This window comes from Xiphias gladius, unplaced genomic scaffold, assembly GCF_016859285.1.
Source record: "Xiphias gladius isolate SHS-SW01 ecotype Sanya breed wild unplaced genomic scaffold, ASM1685928v1 HiC_scaffold_108, whole genome shotgun sequence".
In the NCBI taxonomy this organism is placed as follows: domain Eukaryota; kingdom Metazoa; phylum Chordata; class Actinopteri; order Istiophoriformes; family Xiphiidae; genus Xiphias; species Xiphias gladius.
This window is the reverse complement of record NW_024401370.1, coordinates 1-25,188: the sequence shown is the minus strand read 5'-3', so window position 1 is coordinate 25,188 and position 25,188 is coordinate 1. Positions and strand designations below refer to the sequence as shown.

Genomic DNA, 25,188 nt, shown 5'->3' with positions numbered 1-25,188 from the left:
TTCTTTAATTAGTATATCATTATACTAAAGATGAAAAAACCTTTCTTTATAAAGTATTTACTTCTGTACGCAATATATGCAGGATTGAAGTACATTTACTTTGTGTGTAAATGTTTAACTTAACTGCTGTTGTCACACATCCCCTTCTTTACAGATCACTGTTGTCTTGGGAATGTTTTAAATCAAACTACAGTGTTTGATTTTCTTATTTAGCTGTTGATTTGTATTGTGGAAAAAAAAAATTTCTGAAATGTTTTATCATGAAAGGCAAGTTTAAATCCCAGTCATACATTAAAGGTTCTTTAATTTCTTTGTTGAAGTATTTAATTTGGAGACATTAATCATGTTTGACAGTGCATGGTCTATGAGCCAGCCAGCTATTAAGGATGAGAAAAGACAACTGTTGCCTAATAATCCTGTGAAGTGCTTTTTTCTGCAGGATTAATTGTCTATCCATCTTAAATCACAGTCTCACATGCACAAGAACACACAGCAGCTCCTTCAGGCTTCCTGCTGTTCCTCTTGAGATCTACCTGCTGTCTGCTGAGATGATGAACTGACACTGAGAGACAGAGCTGCAGTCACTGCTGATGGTAAACACCTTGTACAGAAACTTCACTGTTCGAACTGTGTTAAATCAAGTTAACACGACTTTTGTTTATGTAGAAACATTTTAACTGTGACAATATCCAGTGTACAAGACCAGCAGGAGTTTTAAGGTTTAGTTCAGTACTGGGTTGGAGTGAGGAGAAACTTTACACTGACTGCCCTCCTCTGACATTATAACAGAAACTGCAACATGACTTTTCATTCTCATATTCTGAATCACTTTCGATTACACATTTTTTTCAGATATTGTTGTATCTTAATTTTTAGAAACTTACAATATTTGTAGAGTTTATTTTCAGCAACCACATTTTTGTACTTTCTTCAACCTTTTTATGAACAAATAATCTTGATTATGTTTGCCATGTGTTATAAAATCAAAAATTGAATGTACAATATAAATTATAAAATACTTAATGTTTGGGCCCCACCTGCCCAAAAGAAGAAGTTGTGGGTCTCTGGCACAGTAATACACAGCAGTGTCTTCAGGCTGCACATTCTGTCCGTTTAGAGTCACTGTTTTGCTGGAAGAGTCTAAGTCGATACTGAACTTGTTCTTCAGTGAATCTTTGTAGTGTGAAGCTCCAGTAGATCCCGCTCCAATCCACTCCAGTCTTTTCCCTGCAGGCTCTCTGATCCAAGCTGTAAAGTAGCTGTCAACAGAATAAGAGACCTGACAGGTGATGGTCAGACGTTGACCTGGCTGCACAGTCACAGAGGCTGGTTGTGTCAACTGTTCACACTTCACACCTGTTGAAAAAAGAAAATGTTTTGTCAAAAATGATCAAGTTTCTGCCTCTCTCAGGGCAAAGAAGGAGCAACCAGCAGAAGAGTGAGTGTGTTCATCATCCTGAGGCTGGAGATGTGACCTCTGATGCTCCACACAAAGGACAAGACCAGTCAGCAGGACAGAAGTACACTGCACAGACTCAGGATTTGTATCAGGATATCATGGGGAGGGAGTGGCAAATGTCCCGATAGAGTTTAATATAATCATATAATTTCTTTTTTATTATTTAATGTAGCTGATTTTCAGTCAAAGTTGACTACAATATCACAAAAAACATTTTTGTTAAACATTAAATAGTGGTTTAAGACATAAACATCATCATGAGATTGATTTAAGAGTACCGATTCTCTGAATTTGTTAATGCCATTGTGATTTAGGTAATGTTATTTGAATATGACCGTTTTTTTAACGTCCAATTTACAAACAAGTAAAACCGAGAGTGTTCGGCTGAGTTACATTTTTATGAGCTACAGAGTAACCTGAATAACCTGAATTTAAAAAAAAAATGCTCAAAGATTGGGTAAGTGAATGAATTCCATAACTTCCCTGAATGTCTTATATTATCGTTAGAGTTAAGAATCTATTTTATATTATTTCCACAATTTCAGTGCAAATTGAACTCTACTGAAAGAGTTTTTCTGAACTGAACTGGTCTGAAATCATTTGTGGTCTGAGGGCTCCTCCTCTGGTGGCTTCATGTTACCATGGTTCAGGCACTGAGGGGTTTTTGTTCAGGTCTACTGACAGTTTGTGTTATTGTGGGTCTCTGGCACAGTAATACACAGCAGTGTCTTCAGGCTGCACATTCTGTCCGTTTAGAGTCACTGTGTTGCTGGAAGAGTCTAAGATGACACTGAACTTGTTCTTTAGCGAATCTTTGACATCTGTGTCACTACTAATCCACTCCAGTCCTTTCCCTGCAGGCTGTCTGATCCAAGCTGTGTAGTAGCTGCTAACAGAATAAGAGACCTGACAGGTGATGGTCAGACGTTGACCTGGCTGCACAGTCACAGAGGCTGGTTGTGTCAACTGCTCACACTTCACACCTGTTGAAAAAAGAAAATGTTTTGTAACAAATTATCAAGTTATACAGTTATAATCAAGAACTGGTGACTATGACAAATCCAGAGAGACTCACAGGATCCAGCTGCCAACAGCAGCAACAGAGCTACAGAAAACATGGTTTACAGTGAAACTGACGTGCTGTGAACTCCACTGACAGTCTGATGTAAAGTTTTTATAGCTGATAACAAGGAAGGTCACTGAATTTGCATAGAATCAAACATGAAACATCAATGTTGGTCTAACTGGAGCCAATAGAAGACTCAGTTCAGTGTTATTATATTTGCAGACTGAAAACATGCCAGGAAATCGCTTCTGCTTTACATATGATAATTTAATTTCATTACTCACTCTATTTTAACATTTGGAATTGTCAGTGAAACAACTTTTATCGTAGTCAAATAATGTATTTCTGCTTTTCCTGTAAAATACTTATATCCAAATGTGTTGTTCTGAAAGCAAATTGTTATTTAGATTCATTAAATGAATGTGCAACTGCAAAACAATGTGGTGGATTAGGAAAGTTGTTACTATTTTAAATTGTTTTTACTGTCCTTTACACAAAAATGGAACTAGTCTTTTTTCCTTTTCTGTAAGCATCAACATAGAAAAACACAGGTACAAAAATTAAATATGTTATTAAATATATCCTGACACAGAACAAGAAAAGTAAAGTAGAATACAAATGCGTTGTAAGTAAACTACTATCACGGAGTAACTGCCCATGACTTTCGTTATTTATTTCATAATTGTAAACATGGGAATGTTGTTCAGTCACACGAGTCTCCGTGTATTTGTGCAGGTCTGTAGGTGGTTTTTATCACTGTGGGGAGAATTACACAGTAATAAATAACTGTGTCCTCCGGCTGCACATTCATGTCTGTTTATGGTGGCTGTTCCAGTAGAAATGTCTCTGCTCTAGCTGAACTTGTTCTTTAGGGCATTTTCTATAAAAGCTGCCTCCACCCCACCAATGAAAAATCCAGTCCGTTGGTTTTCCTTCACACTGTCTGATCCAACCTGTTGCATAGCTGCTATCAGTCAAAGAATAACCAGAGACCTGACAGGGTGTGGTGGTCGTCTGTCCAGGCTGCTGACCTTTGAGTCTGGCTGGATGAGATCAATACTGTTCACACCACTGGGAAACTGAAATCAACATTGTCTCCATCATCATTCTGACTATTCATTGTTTCTAATGTGTTTATTAGTGTGAAATCCCTGAAAGCTCTTCACTGGATCCAGCTGCCAGCAGCTGTATCAGAGCTACAGAGAACATGGTTGATGTTGAAGCTGAACTGATGTGAGCTCTTGCGTCCTCTCACTGACACACGCACACACTTCACTTCCTTATGAGGAACCTTCATTTGAATATTATTCATATATATTCATATAATATTCAAATTTCTCTTTTGTCAAGAAAGCAAAGGAACAACCAAATCATATAAACAGTATGAAGACTGTTGAATCATTTCATCACTGTCACATGCCAGCAACAATAAACAGCTGAACCTTCAGACTTCTGGCTGGACATCTTTAGATCTACTTTCTACATCTGCTAGACATGATGAACCAACCCTAGGCTGTTCTTTAATTGATTTAATTGATCAACTCTGACCATAAAAACTCCAGATCAAATCATCAGTCAAACACAGAACCACTGTTCAATTTCTACTACAACTCTTCAAAACCTTTTACTACTTCCAGATAGTCTTTAGCTCCAATGTTTCAAGGATCATTTAGTTAATATGAATCATACATGCTACCGTAACTGTCTCATTATAGAGACAAAGGAGAGAAAAAAAAACAGGCTTTAACTGCCCTTTAAAAGTTTAAAGTAGAGCTACAATATATGGTCTTCTTCAGTACAATGTCGAACTAATTTAAAATGCTGTAATGCATTATATTTTACAATGTTAACATGAGCGTTTTTTCATTTTTTATTTCCTTCGTGTTTGTGTGTTTGTATAATTATGTATGATAATGTATAGATATTAACGTGCCTGAAAGTTTTTACAGGTTTTACTCACAATTATATTAAAATACAAAAACCACAGAAGATATTTAATAGAATTCTTTGTCATGGAAATGAACATTCATAATGTACAAATTGTACATTAGTCTCATACAGAATTAATAATAATATATTATATATTAATAATATATTAATAATTTTTCCCCATGATCCAAAAACACAATAAAGATGAGGACTATAGGATTTTGAACAGCTGCTTAACCAACTCCAGTCACTGTGAGTCTCGAACACAATAATAAACAGCAGAATCTTCAGTCTTCAGACTGTTCATCTGCAGATACACCTGCTGTCTGCTGTCATCTCTGGAGATGGTAAACCGGCCTTGGACTGACTGAGAGTAGGCAGTGCTGCCACCACCGCTATTGATATAAGCAATCCACTCCAGTCCTTTTCCAGGAGCCTGTCTGATCCAGGCCATCCAGTAGTCACTGAATGTGAATCCAGAGGCTGTACAGGTCAGTTTGTGGGATTCTCCAGGCCTTTTAACCACTGGTTCAGATTCTGTCAGAGTCTGAGCATCAACACCTGTCAAGATTAAAAGGAAAACATCATATTTATTAGGATAGAAACTCAAATAGAAATTATTACCATGGTTCATGCATTGAGGGGTATTTGTTCAGGTCTACTGATGGTTTGTGTTATTGTGGGTGTCTGGCACAAGGTCAACTTCTCTCTAAGCTGCAGATATAGCAGCATAAGATCTGCACCCACATTACCAATAACCTATGATAGGCCACACCACAGAGAAAGAAAACATAAACAGCTTGCCTGTGATGTATGCACCTCAGCACTTTAATTATTTCACAATAGTCCAAGGTTGTAGTTAGCTTGGTTGCAGGCAAAGCAAGAAGAAAGATCAGTCTGTGTGTCACACCTGATGCTCTGATGCCAGGTGTCGTGTGATGACTAGGGCCTGTAGACACAATTCATCATGGGAAATATGTCTCTAGGGAATTTATGTCCAGTACGTCATCAAGTGATGGAAAGTCCACTGCTGATGATAATTGGCAGCCATCTTTGTCTCTTAAAATAGTGCAGGTCAGGTCAGGGCGCAGCTATTATTTCCTGCCAGTCATAAACTGATTTATAATCATCTTTTTTTTCATAATCTAGAGAACAATACACAAGACTAAAGAGTCTACAGCCATTCTAATGTCTCTGTGAGGCTGTATTTAGGCACAGGAGTGCTTTGAGTTAAATGCTAACATCAGCATGCTCACATGCTAACGTGTTGTTGCCATTTGTATGAAATGGAACTACATTCTTGACTGACAATGAAACTAAACCACATTTCATCTCCAGAGGGAGGATTATATTATCAATAGAAAGGCAATTACTTGTGAAAGCTGGAAACCCTGAGCAAACTAAGAGAAACAGTGCCTTTTCAAACGACCAACACATTTTTGTGATTAAACTTCACAGAAATTTTTAAACTGGTGAAGAATGGAAGAGATTTGGACCATTGGTGAAGACTGGAGATTTTGCTTTTGAGATTTAGGTGTCGGTTGTTTGAGAATGTCTTTAAAGTTTTTAAACCAGTTTTTCAGTCACAAATTACATGAGACTTGCTGTTGGTGTGTTGGTCATGAGGAATGGAATTCCCTCTACAAGTTTAAAAATTTAACATGGAACGCAGATGTATTTTGAAATGGAATTTTTTAAACAATAAAATTGAACTTTTCTGGAGACGCTAATTTTTTTTATTGTCCTTTGCTTTGCACAAAAACGGAACTAGTCTTTTTTCCTCTTTTGTAAGCATCAACATAGAAAAACGCAGGTACAAAAATTAAATATGTTATTCAATATATCCTGACACAGAACAAGAAAAGTAAAGTAGAATACAAATGCGTTGTAAGTAAACTACTATCACGGAGTAACTGCCCATGACTTTCGTTATTTATTTCCTAATTGTCAACATGGGCATGTTGTTCAGTCACACGAGTCTCCGTGTATTTGTGCAGGTCTGTTGGTGGTTTGTATCACTGTGGGGAGACATACACAGTAATAAACAACTGTGTCCTCCGGCTGCACATTCATGTCCGTTTATAGTGACTGTTCCAGTAGAAATGTCTCTGCTCTAGCTGAACTTGTTCTTTAGAGCATTGTTTTCATAAAAGTTGCCACTGTTTCCACCCCATCGATTGACAATCCAGTCCATTGGTTTTCCTTCACATTGTCTGATCCAACATGTTGCATAGCTGCTATCAGTCAAAGAATAACCAGAGACCTGACAGGTGATGGTCAAAGTCTGTCCAGGCTGCACGACCTTTGAGTCTGGCTGGATGAGATCAATACTGTTCACACCTGTGGAAACTGAAATCAACATTGTCTCCATCACTCATCTGACTATTCAGTGTGTTCTAATGTGTTTATTAGTGTGAATCCACTGAAAGCTCCTCACAGGAGGGCTTATTACTAAAAATCAATCCAGTCCTTTTTCCTCCTTGTGCCAAATTGAATTTGATAAATCTGATTGTAGAGATTAAAGTAGAACTTTAGAGTTCAATGTTCTACGGTCATTAATATTGCCATATAAAATGTGACTGTAATTATTTTAATGTCTGTTACCGTAATGCTGCTGTTCATAGATTTTAATCTAACTTAAGACTCACAAAATTTCTGTAGAGAAACAGACTGTTGTCAGATGCACACATTTTAAAAAATCACATGTCGCTACTTTAACTTGTTTTAGAGTCAATTTCTCATTCTCGAAAATGCATAATTTACTGTGAGGTACTATTGGTGGGATCTCTGGCACAGTAATACACAGCAGTGTCTTCAGGCTGCACATTCTGTCCGTTTAGAGTCACTGTGTTGCTGGAAGAGTCTAAGTCGATACTGAACTTGTTCTTTAGTGAATCTTTGTAGAATGAAGCTCCAGTAGATCCTGTTCCAATCAACTCCAGTCCTTTCCCTGCAGGCTTTCTGATCCAACCTGTGTAGTAGTCGTCAACAGAATAAGAAACCTGACAGGTGATGGTCAGACGTTGACCTGGCTGCAGAGTCACAGAGGCTGGTTGTGTCAACTGCTCACACTTCACTTGTGGAGGAAAACATGTTGATTATTGAATCAGTGTAATAACAGTGAACAGTCAGTGTGCTGTGACCGTACTGTCAGTGTCTCTGCCTCAGTGAGACTCACAGGATCCAGCTGCCAGTAGCAGGAGCAGCAGAGCTACAGAGAACATGCTTGTATTGAAGGTGATCTGATTGGAGCTTTTCTTCTTCTGCTGCAAATGACAGTTGATATCAAGTCTTTATAGCCGACTATTGGGAAGTTCACTTTGCATAGACAAGGACACTGATGAGGTTTAAAAGAAGGATAGACTTTCCTGTCACAAGTAGTCATCGCTTAGAACTGTGAACTTAGAACATTTATTTTGAAACGAGAAAGACAATGTATTTATTATTTAACAGACTTACTTAACGTTTTCAGCTTCCGTCTTACTTGAAATCAATTCAAATCTGCTAAAACAAGTTAGACAAGTAAAGCAAAAACATTCACACTTAGATCAAATGAACATTTAATTTTCCTGGTGTGTCACAAAGACATTACATACTGTAGACCCAGACCCACAAAAACGTGGCTGAGTGAAGAAGGTTTGTCTTGAGACTTTGTTTCTCTGAATGTGTTGATGATAACCTTTATTCTGTGAATGTAATTATCAGAAGAAAAAAAACATTTGATCTGATGTGACTGGTTAACTGTTTGTACAGCATTGCTCACTCCTGTGTCACTGTTACTCTCAAGCACAATAATAAACAGCAGAATCTTCAGTCTTCAGACTGTTCATCTGCAGATACAGCTGCTGTCTGCTGTCGTCTCTGGAGATGGTAAACCGGCCTTGGACTGACTGAGAGTAGTCAGTGCTGCTATCAGTATCAACAGTAGCAATCCACTCCAGTCCTTTTCCAGGAGCCTGTCTGATCCAATGCATAGCGTAGCTGCTGAATGTGAATCCAGAGGCTTCAACCAAAACAACTGAAACCATAGCCTTATTAATGGCTGACATCATAACTGCTCAAGACTCCTGACAAGAACAAGAATTAAATGATTCTGACTCTTGTCATTATCTGTCTTTCAGTTGATTATGTCAGATGCTTTGTTGTAGAAGTCATTGCGAACTCAAATACCAATCAATAAAAAAGGAATAACCTGTTGTCGTGGTGAAGTCTGAACGCTACAAAATGCTTTTGTGGCATTTATTTTAAATGATATGATTCACAATGAGTGTGGAGTTAGAACATTGGAGGCTCTATGTCAGTCAGGCTGATATGGAAAATGAAGTTCGATTTTAGTCTTTTTTTTTTAAATAATCTTCATTCAGTATGTATGTGTGTATGATTTTTTTCATGGAAAGAAATTATTTACTTCTGGAGTTAAGCTCTAACACAGATATCTGAGTGGTAATATTATTGTTGTGTTGTGAGACGGTGTATGTGTTTGTGTGTGTCGATATGTTTGTGTGTTCATATTTTTCCTTATTAAGTGGTGAATTTTTGAGTTTCTATTTTTCCTGTTCTGCAGCATATACATCTTGCATATAAGTACTGAAGGTTTTTTTACAGTTGCTGAACCAACTCCAGTCACTGTGAGTCTCGAGCACAATAATAAACAGCAGAATCTTCAGTCTTCAGACTGTTCATCTGCAGATACAGCTGCTGTCTGCTGTTGTCTCTGGAGATGGTAAACCGGCCTTGAACTGACTGAGAGTAGTCAGTGCTGCCACCACCACCGCTACTGATAGCAGCAATCCACTCCAGTCCTTTTCCAGGAGTCTGTCTGATCCAATGCATGGGGTAGTCACTGAATGTTAATCCAGAGGCTGTACAGGTCAGTTTGTGGGATTCTCCAGGCCTTTTAACCACTGGTTCAGATTCTGTCAGAGTCTGAGCATCAACACCTGTCAAGATTAAAAAGAAAACATCATATGTATTGAGATAGAAACTCAAATATTAATTATTTAAGATCAGCATCAGTGAAACTCTTCACCTGCCCAGCAGACAGTTAAAAGCAGCAGCCCTGTCCTGTAGTCCATCATGTTAAACTGTGTGTCCACTGTCCCCTGTCATCCTCTCTGCAGTCAGTTAAGTAGAGGTGGAAGACATATAGTAGTCACTGAATGTGAATCCAGAGGGTGTTCAGGTCAGTGTGTGGGATTCTCCAGGCCTTTTAACCACAGGTTCAGATTCTGTCAGTGTTTGACTCTCAGTACCTGCAGACATTTACATAGCTCATTAGTAAAGTTACATTGTCTTATCAGGGTGTTTGTCAGAAAAATTTTCATAATCCTTACCAACCACGGTACAAAACAGAATCAGGCAAATAACCAAGTAGGGATGATCATTGTCAAAGCCAGTTGTCTTTGTCCATTCTACGGGGTGTCTGTCAAATTGAATCCCTGTCCGTTGCTCTTCAGCCCATCTTGTAGTGATTGAAGATGTCAGTTTTGCATTGACCCCTCCTCTCAAAGAGAAACACCACATGTCAGACATCTTTGGAGCAAAAAAGAACATTTATAACATCCTTCTCTATTTTGATTATAAAGTTTTGATCTTGAAGATATTTTCAGATTATTCAACCTTAAAAATTTCAATAATCAATATTTTCTTTTATATCAGTATTATATCATTTGACACTGTGAAAACAATTTGACAGTAAAAGGGGTAACTCACAGTCATGAATCAGCAGAAAATTATCACCTGAAACTGCAGCTCCCCTCAGCTTTACGGACTTTTATATTGACCCTCAGCTCATTGTTTATTTGTCTGGCTCACAACTTCACTGTTGTGGTTCACTTTCACTGCTCTCATAGGACCATTTGCAAGTGTGGCAGCCAGTTATTTTCAGCAAAAAAGCTCCTAAAAACCCACCGTACACTCACTGCTCTGCACAACCCAGTTAGCGACGAACAGGTGAACAGATTGGAGCATTTAGCATCTGAAGATTGAACAGATATTTCCCTTAGCAGTTAGTAGAGACCAAAACAGAGCTGATGGAAAGTGAATATTGGATTTAAATTTACCAGGTGGCCAAAAACATGAGTCCAAATGAACGATAATGTTGCTCCATAACTGCTGGATGTGTAAATAAGCAACTGTTATCTAAGTGGTTGGCTAAATCAAGTTAAAAGGTGATGATACTGTTTGTCAGTGTTGTGTTCACAATTTGTGTCCACCGCCCCCTGAATGGCCACAAAAACACAACAAAAAACAAAACAATTATTGCAGCTTTAATGTTTTTTTATACCCAGTTTAGATTTGTAAGTTATACTTAACCGTTGGACAGTCTCAGATACACCATGCTGTTGCTGTCATCTCTACTGATTTCTGCACGTCTTCTCACACTGCTCGCATAAGTTTTTCTACTTGCAGAAGAGTAGCTACTCCATTCCAGTGCTTTTCCTGCAGGTTGTCTGATCCAGTTCATAACACAGCAGCTAAATGTGAAGCCTGATGCCCTGCAGGAGAGACTGAGGGTCTCCCCAGGCCTTTTCACTACTGAACTGGAAGGAATGGACTCCATACTCTGACTCGTACAACCTGATGAGATGAGAGGAGAGAGGAACCACAGCAGAAAGTGAGACAGTCATCTGGGAAGTTTTCTGGTATCACTGTCTGACCATCGGTCAGTGTTGTCTGATAAAAGATGAAACATGAAGAAACAGGAGAACTCACAGGGCAGAGAGAGAGCAACCAGCAGAAGAGTGAGTGTGTTCATCATCCTGAGGCTGGAGATGTGACCTCTGATGCTCCACACAAAGGACAAGACCAGTCAGCAGGACAGAAGTACACTGCACAGACTCAGGATTTCCATCAGGATATCATGGGGAGGAAGTGGCTCAACTACAGAATCATATCATTTTTTTGTATTCATATATATGTAGCCAATTGTCCATCGATGTGGCATACATTTTTTAAATACAATTTTGTTGTTAAATGCTTTGTGCTTGAATATTTCATAACAAAATGTGGTCTGTATATGCTTTGGGCAACTGGGTATTTCTGCAGGTTTTTGGGTGGTTTGTATGTATTTACTTAAAAAGTAATAAATTAGAAGAAACAAAAGTGATGTGTGGAAAGTTTATCTCACGTCATTACAAAATAAAGTCAATCATTGTGACTTCTCACTGATTGTAATTTAATTTTATGAAAAAAGTCTTTATGCAGCCGGGAAAAAAAATTGCCCGCAGACAGGGTAAGTTATAATTCTTGCAACAATTTGCGATCCTGATTCCTTTGATGTCTTATATTACCATTGTCATCTCCACATATTCTGCAGAAATTACATTCTATTCAAAGACTGTTTTTCTCAGTGAACTGGTCTAAAATCATTTGTGGTCTGAGGGCTCCTCCTCTGGTGGCTTCATGTTACCATGGTTCAGGCATGGAGGGGTTACCATGGTTACCATGTTACCATGGTTCAGGCATGGAGGAGTTTTTGTTCAGGTCTACTGATGGTTTGTGTTATTGTGGGTCTCTGGCACAGTAATACACAGCAGTGTCTTCAGGCTGCACATTCTGTCCGTTTAGAGTCACTGTGTTGCTGGAAGAGTCTAAGTCGATACTGAACTTGTTCTTCAGTGAATCTTTGTAGTATGAACCTCCAGTGTATTTGCTACCAATCCACTCCAGTCCTTTCCCTGCAGGCTGTCTGATCCAAGCTGTAGCGTAGCTGCTAAGAGAATAAGAGACCTGACAGGTGATGGTGAGACGTTGACCTGGCTGCACAGTCACAGAGGCTGGTTGTGTCAACTGCTCACACTTCACATCTGTTGAAAAAAGAAAATGTTTTGTCACCAATTATCAAGTTATACTGCAGAAGAAGAACTGTTGACTATGACAAATCCAGAGAGACTCACAGGATCCAGCTGCCAACAGCAGCAGCAGAGCTACAGAGAACATGGTTTACAGTGAAACTGACGTGCTGTGAACTCCACTGACAGTCTGATGTGAAGTTTTTATAGCTGAGTAACAAGGAAGGTCACTGACTTTGCATAGAATCAAATATATGAAGCATCAATGTTGGTCTAACTGGAGCCAACAGAAGAGTTGCTGACTGTTATGACATTCTATATTATTACATAGTAAATTGTAACATTTTGAACATGTCTCAGCATTTACAGAAATGAAAGAAGTGCTATCTTCTACAAATAGTACATCTTTGGTTTTGGAGTAAACTATTAATATTAGTGAATTAGTTAGCTTAGGTAAATTTAAATAAATGAAAATGACGATGAAGTTTGCAGGTGTTGTTCATCATCTCACAGAAGGAGAATGTGAATGTTGAATCACTGACAAACACAATTTAATTTGGTACTCAAGAGGCTATATTTTGTAGTTGAATATTTAACACCAACATGGAGTTGGCTGACCACTACCAATGTCGTTCCTAAATTAGTAACGATTCAAACATTAATTGTGATTGTGTTTTTTTTCTTTTTAAATCATGATTGTGTGGACGAGCAACTGGTTTTATAAAGATTTCTTTCTTGTTTGATGACGAGCTTTTAAAGTCAAATTGTTCACTTTTTTTGATGACAATTTCTAATTATTTAAACTGTACAAAACAGTTGCTCTTAAACTTTAAAAGATATATAAATTATGATACAATACTAATGATTACTAATGCACATTATACTGTATGTGTAATTCAGTTTTCACTATCAGAATAGATATAGTAATGTTTCACGGATTATAATGTCAAATTATTAAAATTGATGAAAACAGCTACTGTTAAATAGAAATTAAGAATCTTTTATAAAATCTAAAGACTACTTCCAACTTTACTGCAACAGTGAACTGGTCTGAATTCATTTGTGGTCTGAAGGCTCCTCCTCTGGTGGCTTCATGTTACAAGTGTTCAGGCACTGAGGGGTTTTTGTTTTGGTCTACTGATGGTTTGTGTTAATGTGGATCTCTGGCACAGTAATACACAGCAGTGTCTTCAGGCTGCACATTCTGTCCGTTTAGAGTCACTGTTTTGCTGGAAGAGTACTACTAATACTGAACTTGTTCTTTAGTGAATCTTTGTAGTGTGAAGCTCCAGTAAATCCTGCTCCAATCAACTCCAGTCCTTTCCCTGCAGGCTGTCTGATCCAAGCTGTAAAGTAGCTGTCAACAGAATAAGAAACCTGACAGGTGATGGTCAGACGTTGACCTGGCTGCACAGTCACAGAGGCTGGTTGTGTCAACTGTTCACACTTCACACCTGTTGAAAAAAGAAAATGTTTTGTCAAAAATGATCAAGTTAGACTGCAAAAGAAGAACTGTTGACTGTGAAAAATCCAGAGAGACTCACAGGATCCAGCTGCCAACAGCAGCAGCAGCAGAGCTACAGAGAACATGGTTTATGGTGAAACTGACGTGCTGTGAACTCCACTGACAGTCTGATGTGAAGTTTTTATAGCTGAGTAACAAGGAAGGTCACTGATTTTGCATAGAATCCAGTATATGAAGCATCAATGTTGGTCTAACTGGAGCCAGTAAAAGAGTCTGTTCAGTGTTATTATATCTGCAGAGTTAAAACATGCCAGGGAATCCCTTCTTCTTCACATATGATATTTTTATTTCAATATACACATATTGTATTGTATTGCTATGATCAGGCCAGTTCAATAAAAAGTTAAGTTAGAAGAAGATGGGTTGTACGTAAGACAGTTTCAGGGTTTGCAGATGTTTGAAGCCTTGAACTTGACCATCTACCTTACAAAAAATTAAAACATAGCCAGTATCTGCTCATCTCTCTCCTTCTCTGCTGCTGAAACTCTGATCCATGACTTCATTACATCCAGGCTTGACTACTGCAATGGCATTCCTTATGGTCCAACCTCCAGAGTCCTAAACAAACTTCCAGTACATCCTAACTCTGAAGCTATTAACTAACTCCCACTCTTGTGACCACCACACTCTCGTTCAACAGATACAAACCTCCTTACTCACAAAACCCTCCATAACCAGGTCTCTTCTTACTTCACTGGCCTCCTCCAACTTTACATTATTTTCCACAGTCCCCATTTCCATCTCCAACCAAAATCTTTCAGTATCTTGCTCTATACTGATCTATAAATAAAATGTGCAATTATTTTATTCTTATCAGCAAAAAAGTTTCTTATGTGCTGATTCATTTAAATTTTATATCATCATGTAGGTTGCAAATTACTGTATTAATATACAGCCAAAAGAGAACAACAGAGATAAATATTCGTTCTCTGTTTATTAGGCTCTCTCAATGTGTCTGTCGTGCACAGTAATACACTGCTGTGTCCTCAGCCTTCAGACTGCTCATCAGCCAGTTCTACACTGACCTCTAGAGTTTTAAACGAGGGACTGTAATTTTCTAGTGTCAGCATGAAAAAAAACATGACCTTGTTCATTTTTTTTAAAGTCTGTACAATGTTCTGAATGTTGAGTCACTGTGTGCAGCCTAATCAGCAAAAAAAATAGTGGAGAATTTTGTCTCAACTGGGGATGTTTCTAGGGACAGTCATGTCTCAAACTATATTTCCTCTCATATGTATATCTACTGTCAAATGTAATTGGAAAACAAATGAGTAGAATATAAATTTAATTTCTACATGACGGAGTTAGAGTGTGTTTGTGTCTGTAGAATACAGTTTTATCTTGGTCAGAGCCTGCTGATCGCTTGATTCAGTATTTTGTTCATAAATTAGTACATAGTGTCTTCCTTACATTAAAAGTGAAGACAGTTATCCTATAAGGTACTTATGGTCCATCAGACCATTAAAGATGAGGACTGTAGGTTTTTGTACAGCTGCTGAACCAACTCCAGTCACTGTGCGTCTCGAGCACAATAATAAACAGCAGAATCTTCAGTCTTCAGACTGTTCATCTGCAGATACAGCTGCTGTCTGCTGTCATCTCTGGAGATGGTAAACCGGCCTTGGACTGACTGAGAGTAGTAAGTGCTGCCATCAGCCAAATCAGCAGCAACCCACTCCAGTCCTTTTCCAGGAGCCTGTCTGATCCAAACGTTCCAGTAATCACCACCAAACCCTGAATATGTGCAGGTCAGTGTGTGGGATTCTCCAGGCCTTTTAACCACTGGTTCAGACTCAATATTTGCCCCTCAGTACCTACAGAAATTTAATGAGCTCATGAGGTAATAAAATGAAGCCAGATTGTCTTTAGATGTTTGTCAGAAATACAATTAATGTTCTTACTTGTCCAGTTATTTAACAGGACAAGAAAAACAACCAAATAATCAGGTCTGATCATTACAAAAGCCGAGTGTCTCTGTCCAGTCTACAGTTCGTCTGCCGGTGATTTAGTCCCTATCCTTCCCTCTCCAACACATATGTAACGATGGAAGAGATCAGGGATTTGCACTGACCCCTCCCTCTCAAAGAGAAACACACCTAATCTCTCACATCTCTGCAAAAAAATGATCATTACTGTATTTTATCAGTGACTCTATTTATATTAAATTAATGGTTAGGTTTTTAATAATGAAGCAAATTTTTTCATGGGTTTTTCTGAAAGTAAATTGTCTGAGGTTTTTGTATAGCCTCTCAGCTCACTTTAAATATAGTGTATCTCTGGCACAGTAATACACAACAGAGTCCTCTGGCTTTAAGTTGGACAGTCTCAGATACACCATGCTGTTGCTATCATCTCTACTGATTTCTGCAAGTCCTCTCACACTGCTGGCATAAGTGTTTTTACTGGCATCAGACCAGCCTTCCCCTATCCATTCCAGTGTTTTTCCTGCAGGTTGTCTGATCCAGGTCATAGTACAACAGTTAAATGTGAAGCCAGATCCCCTGCTGAATTTTCTAAATGTTCTCCCACATTGAGTAAGTAATGAACTTGGTATTTATTAGAAATCCTAACCTATCCTGAATAAAATGAAAAAAAAAAAAATAGATCAGTTTGTCATCAGAATTTTATTTTTATATTATTTCCACTTTTCTGTGCAAATCACATTCTATTAAACAACACTTTTTTTAATTGAACTGGTCTGAAATCATTTGTAGTCTGAGGGATCCTGCTCTGGTTACTTCATGTTACCATGGTTCAGGCACTGAAGGTTGTTTTTTTTCAGGTCTACTGATGGTTTGTGTTATTGTGGGTCTCTGGCACAGTAATACACAGCAGTGTCTTCAGGCTGCACATTCTGTCCGTTTAGAGTCACTGTTTTGCTGGAAGAGTCTAAGTCGATACTGAACTTGTTCTTCAGTGAATCTTTGTGGTATGAAGCTCCAGTAAATCCGCTTCCAATCCACTCCAGTCCTTTCCCTGCAGGCTGTCTGATCCATACTGTGTAGTAGCTGTCAACAAGACCTGACAGGTGATGGTCAGACATTGACCTGGCTGCACAGTCACAGAGGCTGGTTGTGTCAACTGCTGACACTTCACACCTGTTAAAAGGAGAAAATATTTTGTCAAAAATGATCAAGTTATACTGCAAAAGAAGAACTGTTGACTATGACGAATCCAGAGAGACTCACAGGATCCAGCTGCCAACAGCAGCAGCAGAGCTACAGAGAACATGGTTTACAGTGAAACTGACGTGCTGTGAACTCCACTGACAGTCTGATGTGAAGTTTTTATAGCTGAGTAACAAGGAAGGTCACTGATTTTGCATAGAATCAAATATATGAAGCATCAATGTTGGTCTAACTGGAGCCAGTAGAAGAGTCTGTTCACTGTTATTATATCTGCAGAGTTAAAACATGCCAGGGAATCCCCTCTTCTTCACATATGATATTTTTATTTCAATATACACATATTGTATTGTATTGCTATGATCATGCTAGTTCAATGAAAAGTTAAGTTCTGAGAAGATGGGTTGTTAGTTCGCATAAAAAGACAGTTTCAGTTTTTGCAGATGTTTGAGCCTTAGACAAAGAAAATTCCTCCAAAGGGAAACACCTAAGGAAGTGAAGTGAAACCTGTGTGACAATATGTTAACTAGAATTACTGCTTGCAGTTTTATGCCTCCACAAACCAGTCAAGTTGCAGTTTACATCCATGTCTGTCCAGACTCATTTAATATATGTAATGAAGACTTTTGAAGGAAATTTAATAAAAGGTATTGAGTGTATTTTATCATAATTAGCATATGAATTCTTAAGGTATGGGCAAAAACAGGTTCTATAAGGTTACAGTGACCTTGACCTTTGACCTCTGTCAACCAAATTCTAATCAGGTTCATCCTTTAGTCTAAGCAAACAACGGAAGGACAAACCAAAAACATAATGAATCTGGCCATGGCTGTCACCGACACGGAGGCATTAGAACTAAATCCTTTAGTTTAGACGAAACCATAGTAAATCATGCATTTATATGTTAAGTTCTATAATAATCAGCACATTACAAATGGTTGGTCACAGATGTGTCAGAAATAAAATGAACAGTCAAATCAAATACCAAAGGTTTTTAGTTTTTTTTGTTAGTGTTGATGTTGATTGTTGTCTTTTCTTTTGTGTTCAGCTTCTAATGGTTTTAAAGGCTTTCAATAATGAGTATGAAAAAGGGAAACAAATTTTGATGTTGGTCCATTTGTGTGTGTGTGTGTGTGTGTGTGTGTGTGTGTGTGTGTGTGTGTGTGTGTGTGTGTGTGTGTGTGTGTGTGTGTGTGTGTGTGTGTGTTTGTAAGAGAGAGAGAGAAATTTGCAAATCACATGGAAGTCGTCCCCTCTGCAGGTAGACAATTAGAGGTGGAAGACATCTGAGTTTTGCATCAACTCCTCCTCACAGGGAGAATACAGCTATATTTTGCTCATTGTTCAGTTTTGGCTCGGTAAAAATTGAATGGGAATGTTTATTTTACATTCCCATAAGTTGAGGAGGGATTTCTGGCACAACTTCAGCTGCTTCCAAGGTGCATGGAGATGGGAAAACGTCATCAGGGTCCTGATGAAGGCCTCTTCATTCCTCTAAGTCTGGATATTTAAGGCTTGTCTGACATGTTTCCTTAAATTTGTCTAAAATGGCTAATATTAAGATCCCAGCAATATTTTTTTCAATGAAGCAGGATTATTCATGAGGTCTCCTCACTCCCTGTCAATATATCAGCAACTGACAGGGAGCGACTGAATACTCTAAGCAGCTAACCTTTGCTTGATATTGCAATGCTGAAACAGTAAAGCAGAACACAGACACAATAAAGGTTCAGCATGACACAGTTATTCAAGTCCATTTCTGAACCCTGGAACATTATAAACTTCACAATGATTGGATACTCTATACTGGGGCTGTACTGGCATTTTATTAAATAGATGTTCCTAATGGTATCTATTTGTTGCAGTTTTAAAGTTTCTTTATTTCCTAAAAGTCTGTAGATTTAACTGTTCTTTAAAAACATGAGAACTGGTAGTCATAATTGAATTTCGGATAGTCAGCCACACTCTGCCTGTGCTGTACAACATGTCAGTAAAAATTAAATTAATTCCTTTGAATGTTTCTTTTTTTTTAAATATCAAATTGTATAACGAATATTAAATGCCAGACAGATACGGATGATTTTTGACTGCTCAAAAATCTTTGTCTGTCCTTAAATGATGTAACTTTTCATGAATACTAATTGCAACTAATACATTTCATATCATGTTTTCCATTCCATTCATAGTTAACACTGCAAATCAGTTATATCTGATCAAAGTCATTCTATAGTTTATAAAACTGTGTCAGCTGTTCTGCTGACACAGATCTCTATGGTCTCTAATGGTGTGTTTATAGAGAAGGAAGGGTTTACACAGCACTCCCTCTACAGGTTTTAAAAGTGAACGTGGAAAATAGATGCACTTTAACTGCTGCTGGTGTCGGATGTATGTAAAGTATTTCAACAGCACTAAAAGATGCTGTGTATATTAAATTTAAGCTCATCAGCAATAACAACTGTATCTCTACCATGACTTCTCTGTCCCAAGGCATCCCCCAGGGCTTGGTGCTTGGTCCTCACCTGTCAATCATCTACAGACTCCCCCTCATGTTTTCCTTACAGCCAAAGCAAAGACAGACTCAGTCAGTGTTCAACCCTCAGTACCTACCAAAGTTTAAACAACTTGTGACCTACTGAAACACAGCCATATAGGAACTATTAAACATATCTGTTACTTTGTCTGATCTGTTGATCAGATTTGTTTATGCATTTTGCTTGTCAGCTGCAAAATTCATATAATGGATTTAACATTCATATTATTTTACATCTGTGGCCACTGACCATCATTATCATCAACATCATCAGCTGACCTCATTGTTTGTCTCAGTGTGTTTAGTATCATATTTGAAACCTCCTATTGCCCCATGTAGAGTATTGTAAAAATAAATTATTTGGGAGTTTTGTAAAGCCTTTCTGGATGTGTGTTTGGCACAGTAAAACACAGCAGAGTCCTCTGGCTTTAAGTTGGACAGTCTCAGATACACCATGCTTTTACAATCATCTCTACTGATTTCTGCACGTCCTCTCACTCTGCTGGCATGATCAACACACTCATTCTTCTGCTGGTTGCTGTCTCTCTGCCTTTTAGTTCTCCTTCTTCTTGATGTTTCATCTTTTATCAGACAACACTGACCGATGGTCAGAGAGTGATACCAGAAAACTACCAGGCCTGGGGTGACCCTCAGTCTCTCCTGCAGGGGATCTGGCTTCACATTTACCTGTTGTGCTATGACCTGGATCAAACAACCTGCAGGAAAAAACACTGGAATGTATAGGGGAAGGCTGGTCGGATGCCAGTTAAAACACTTATGCCAGCAGTGTGAGAGGACGTGCAGAAATCAGTAGAGATGATAGCAACAGCATGGTGTATCTGAGACTGACCAACAGAGAGAGAAGCCAGATCCCCTGCAGGAGAGACTGAGGGTCTCCCCAGGCCCGGTAGTTTTCTGGTATCACTGTCTGACCATCGGTCAGTGTTGTCTGATAAAAGATGAAACATCAAGAAGCAGGAGAACTAAAAGGCAGGACAAGGCAAGTTTATTTGTATGGCACATTTCAACAACAAGGCGATTCAAAGTGCTTGACATTAAACATAAAAGGCGTCAAAACAAGATGTAAAAGCAACATAAGACAATACAAAAAAGAATTTAGATTTTAAATTAAAAAGAGTTACATAGAAAATAAAAAATAAAAAAGAAATACAAGATTAAAATTTACAGTGAAGTGTAAGAAATGAGTAATGTTCGATTTAATGACAGGCAGTGGCAAACTGAAAAATCCTCAGCACTCATTTAAAAGAACTGAGAGTGAGAGTTGAAGCAGACCTACAGTCCTCTGCGACACTGCTTCTCCATGTTTAGTTTTGACTCTTGACTGGGACAGAAAGCAGACCTGTCCCAGATGACCTGAGGGGTCTGGATGGTTAATACGTAGCAGCACAGAAATGTATCAGAAATAATTTTGGCCCCAAATCATTCAGTGCGTTATAAACCAACGGCAGTATTTTGAAATCAATTCTCTGACAGACAGGGAGCCAGTTTAAAGATCTGAGATCTGGAGTGATACGATCCACTTTCTCGGTCTTTGTGAAGACTCGAGCAGCAGTGTTCTGAATCAGCTACAGCTGTCTCATCAATTTTTTAGAGACCCGTAAACACATCATTACAGAAGCTGAGTTGACTGAAGATGAATGCATGGAAAAGTTCTTCCAGATCCTACTGAGACATAAGTCCTTTAATCCTTGATATGTTCTTAAGTTTATATTAGGTTGACTTTGTAATTGTCTTGATGTGGCTGTTAAAATTCAGGTCTATGAATACACCAAGATTTCCGGCCTGCTCTGACTTTTAATTGATCTTCCTTGTCCCTTCAGTTTAATCTTACTTCACTTACATCAGTTTAATCTTCGTTAAATTGAAGAAAATTCTGGCACATCCAGTTATTGATTTCTGCCTCTCTCAGGGCAGAGAAGGAGCAACCAGCAGAAGAGTGAGTGTGTTCATCATCCTGAGGCTGGAGATGTGACCTCTGATGCTCCGCACAAAGGACAAGACCAGTCAGCAGGACAGAAGTACACTGCACAGACTCAGGATTTGCATCAGGATATCATGGGGAGGGAGTTTCTGCTGTTATACTTTAAATGAATCATATCAATTTTTTGTGTTCATTTATACTGTATTTTGTATTCATATATACTGTGTGTAGCCAATTGTCTATCAGTTGGAGTACAATATCACATCTAAAGACAGGACATTTTCAAATGCCAAATTTTCATATGTTTAGTTTGACAAAGTATGACTTTTTTAAAAAAAGTACATTCTGCTAATGGATGCCCCAAACTGCTAAGTTAAAACATATTAAATAGCTTCCTGACGACACTGTATCAATTAATGTGACTTTCGTTAAAACAGAATTTTGTCGTAGAATGCTTCATGCTTGATTATTACAGGACTAAATGTGGTCTGTATACAGGCTGCTAGGTATTTGAGCAGGTTGGTGGTGGTCTGAACATGACCAGGTAAACAGTAATACATCAAAATTAGGGGTTTTCTTAGAGTCATTGGAAAAGAAGGTTCACCTGGTTTGAAACACATTAACTTGTAGTTCCAGTTATTAACATCACCACAAGGTTGAGTAAAGAGTACAAAACTTAAATACTGTTATAATTTAGATCATATCACTTGTATGGGAAAATTGCTTTGCTTCTTAAAATTTAAATTACAAATAAGTACAATAGAGTGTATCTCTGAGCTACATTCCCTGCACACTTTTTATTACCATTAGAATCAATAATCTACTTTATATGATTAAAACATTTACAATGCTAAATATACTCTTTTCAGATACTAGTCTGAAACCATTTCGAAGGCTCCTCCTCTGGTGGCTTCATGTTACCATGGTTCAGGCATGGAGGGGTTTTTGTTCAGGTCTACTGATGGTTTGTGTTATTGTGGGTCTCTGGCACAGTAATACACAGCAGTGTCTTCAGGCTGCACATTCTGTCCGTTTAGAGTCACTCTGTTGCTGGAAGAGTCTAAGTCGATACTGAACTTGTTCTTCAGTGAATCTTTGTAGAATGAAGCTCCAGTGTATTTGCTACCAATCCACTCCATCCCTTTCCCTGCAGGCTGTCTGATCCAAGCTGTGTAGTAGTCGCTAAGAGAATAAGAGACCTGACAGGTGATGGTCAGACGTTGACCTGGCTGCACAGTCACAGAGGCTGGTTGTGTCAACTGTTCACACTTCACACCTGTCAAAAGAAGGAAGTGTTTTTAACAAATTATCAAGTTATACTGCAGAAGAAGAACTGTTGACTATGACAAATCCAGAGAGACTCACAGGATCCAGCTGCCAACAGCAGCAGCAGAGCTACAGAGAACAAGGTTTATGGTGAAACTGACGAGCTGTGAACTCCACTGACAGTCTGATGTGAAGTTTTTATAGCTGATGAAGATGAAAACTATGGTAGTTCATGCATTTATAAGTTACTTTTGGTAAAAATTACCACAATTTACCCTCATTTGTATTTGGTTGTGTCAGTAATAAAAACCAGTCTTAATCATTAATCAATTATGCAGTATGGTTATGTTTTTTTTTTCAGATTTTGGTTTGTTATAGTATTTTTATCATGGCCAAATAAAATATAAAAGTGACAAAAACTAAAAAATCCACACATTAAAGGGACACATTTCTTCTCAGCAGGAAAGAGAAGTAGCTACCGTTAATTCAAATACTGATATAGAAAACTATATTTCCCACTTCTCTATAATTGACACACCACAATCATTCTTTAATTAGTATATCATTATACTAAAGATGAAAAAACCTTTCTTTATAAAGTATTTACTTCTGTACGCAATATATGCAGGATTGAAGTACATTTACTTTGTGTGTAAATGTTTAACTTAACTGCTGTTGTCACACATCCCCTTCTTTACAGATCACTGTTGTCTTGGGAATGTTTTAAATCAAACTACAGTGTTTGATTTTCTTATTTAGCTGTTGATTTGTATTGTGGAAAAAAAAAAAAAATTCTGAAATGTTTTATCATGAAATGCAAGTTTAAATCCCAGTCATACATTAAAGGTTCTTTAATTTCTTTGTTGAAATATTTAATTTGGAGACATTAATCACATAGGCTGGTTGTGTCAACTGTTCACACTTCAAACCCGGGGAGGAAAACATGTTGAAAATTGGATTTGTGTAATAACAGTGAACAGTCAGTGTGCTGTGATCATACTGTCAGTGTCTCTGCCTCAGTGAGACTCACAGGATCCAGCTGCCAGTAGCAGCAGCAGAGCTACAGAGAACATGGTTTATGGTGAAACCGACGTGCTGTGAACTCCACTGACAGTCTGATGTGAAGTTTTTATAGCTGAGTAACAAGGAAGGTCAAACATCTGAAGTATCAATGTTGGTCTAACTGGAATCAATAGAAGAGTCTGTTGAGTGTTATTACTGTATGTGTGCAGATATATACACACTCAACTATGACACTTTGAAATTGTCACGGGTGTAAAGAAAACTAATTTTAATTTTTTCAAATAATCTATCCCTGCTTTTGCTGTAATCTATTCATATCCAAATGTGTTGCTCTGAAAGCCAATTGTTAATTAGATTCATTACATTCTACATGAGAGACTGCTGTTGGGGAAATTTTCAACACAACCAAGGGAAAACATATTCAGTAAATTAACGTTGCAGTAACAATGATGATGTGCATCCATGGAAACTAAAAGACCATCCACCAGGAATGGTACTTTCTGTAAGCCATGTTTACAATCTGTTTGTATGTTTTCAAATTATTAAAACCCACTTTTAAAATGATGTGCTGTTTTCTTGCATTTATTTATTCATCTCTTTATTTACTTACTTGCTCTGTACTTTTGTTTATTTTGCTGCAAACAGAAGTACTGACCATATAGACAATATAAAAAGCATTTAAACCATATAAACAGTATAAAAAACTTAAGTTTGCTGAGGCTGGTTTGCAGGTTTGCCTAACATACTCCTAATGGTTTCAGTGATTGCAGATGTATGAACACACAGACAAACAGAGAAACTTGGAGTCTCTAGAGGGAAACAACTTTTCAGGAACTGAAACATGAAAAACAAAATGCAAAAAACTTGAAAACTACAGTAGCTCATGTATCTGTAAGTTATTTTTATAGCAATCGCCAGCTGTGGGGTTGTGTCAGAAATTTATAAAAGTATTTGTTTATTTTTATTTGTCATTGTATTATTATTAAGCCCAAATAAAATCTAAATGTGACAAAAACTAGAACAATTGTAACAATTAAAGTCACAGGTTTCTTCCTGCCCATGAACAGATGTACTTTAGTTCCCATTTGTTCAGCTATAGAAACTTTATTGTTTGTTTTATTGCATCATTCTAGCAGTATTCTCCCCACATCTTTTTTAGACATTTCTGTGCAAATAAAAAATGACAATGATTCTATTCTAAGCAGTTACTATAATATTATACTCAAAGATCAAAGATGAAAAAGCCTGCCTATATAAAGTCTTTATCCTCATATATAATATGTGTAAAATTAAAGCACATTTACTTTCTTTGTAAAAAAATAAAATTAACCAGACTGTCATGATTCATAATCTCCTCTCTCTTTTATAGATCACCCCTGTCTTCTCTCAAAAATGGTTTTAAAGAAGCTAAAGTATGAGATAGAAACCGTGCCATTTTCTTCTGTTGTTCACAATGGGGAGCCATATTAATCTTTTTTCTGAATTTCTTTCTCATGAAATGTCAGTGGTACTAAAATTTCATTGTGTTGT

The 25,188-nt window shown here is 37.8% G+C and overlaps 2 pseudogenes and 5 gene segments (V, D, J or C); all 7 read right to left on the bottom strand.

Moving 5' to 3' along the window:
* Positions 1-2,149: 2,149 nt before the first annotated feature.
* LOC120787075 lies at positions 2,150-2,681 on the bottom strand. The segment is given in 2 exon segments: positions 2,150-2,442; positions 2,535-2,681. Coding segments are annotated over 2 exon segments (336 nt in total).
* Positions 2,682-5,103: 2,422 nt separating this feature from the next.
* On the bottom strand, positions 5,104-7,678 carry LOC120787078. The segment is given in 3 exon segments: positions 5,104-5,139; positions 7,240-7,530; positions 7,633-7,678. Coding segments are annotated over 3 exon segments (348 nt in total).
* A 1,414-nt stretch (positions 7,679-9,092) lies between these two features.
* LOC120787076 lies at positions 9,093-9,532 on the bottom strand (the record flags this gene model as incomplete). The annotated part of the segment is given in 2 exon segments: positions 9,093-9,394; positions 9,484-9,532. Coding segments are annotated over 2 exon segments (351 nt in total), but the record flags the coding sequence as incomplete, so codon positions are not given.
* Positions 9,533-11,957: 2,425 nt separating this feature from the next.
* Positions 11,958-12,457, bottom strand: LOC120787073. The segment is given in 2 exon segments: positions 11,958-12,262; positions 12,353-12,457. Coding segments are annotated over 2 exon segments (348 nt in total).
* A 940-nt stretch (positions 12,458-13,397) lies between these two features.
* On the bottom strand, positions 13,398-13,837 carry LOC120787079 (annotated as a pseudogene).
* Positions 13,838-16,572: 2,735 nt separating this feature from the next.
* On the bottom strand, positions 16,573-17,007 carry LOC120787074 (annotated as a pseudogene).
* A 5,333-nt stretch (positions 17,008-22,340) lies between these two features.
* LOC120787072 lies at positions 22,341-23,708 on the bottom strand. The segment is given in 2 exon segments: positions 22,341-22,645; positions 23,666-23,708. Coding segments are annotated over 2 exon segments (348 nt in total).
* Positions 23,709-25,188: the final 1,480 nt, after the last annotated feature.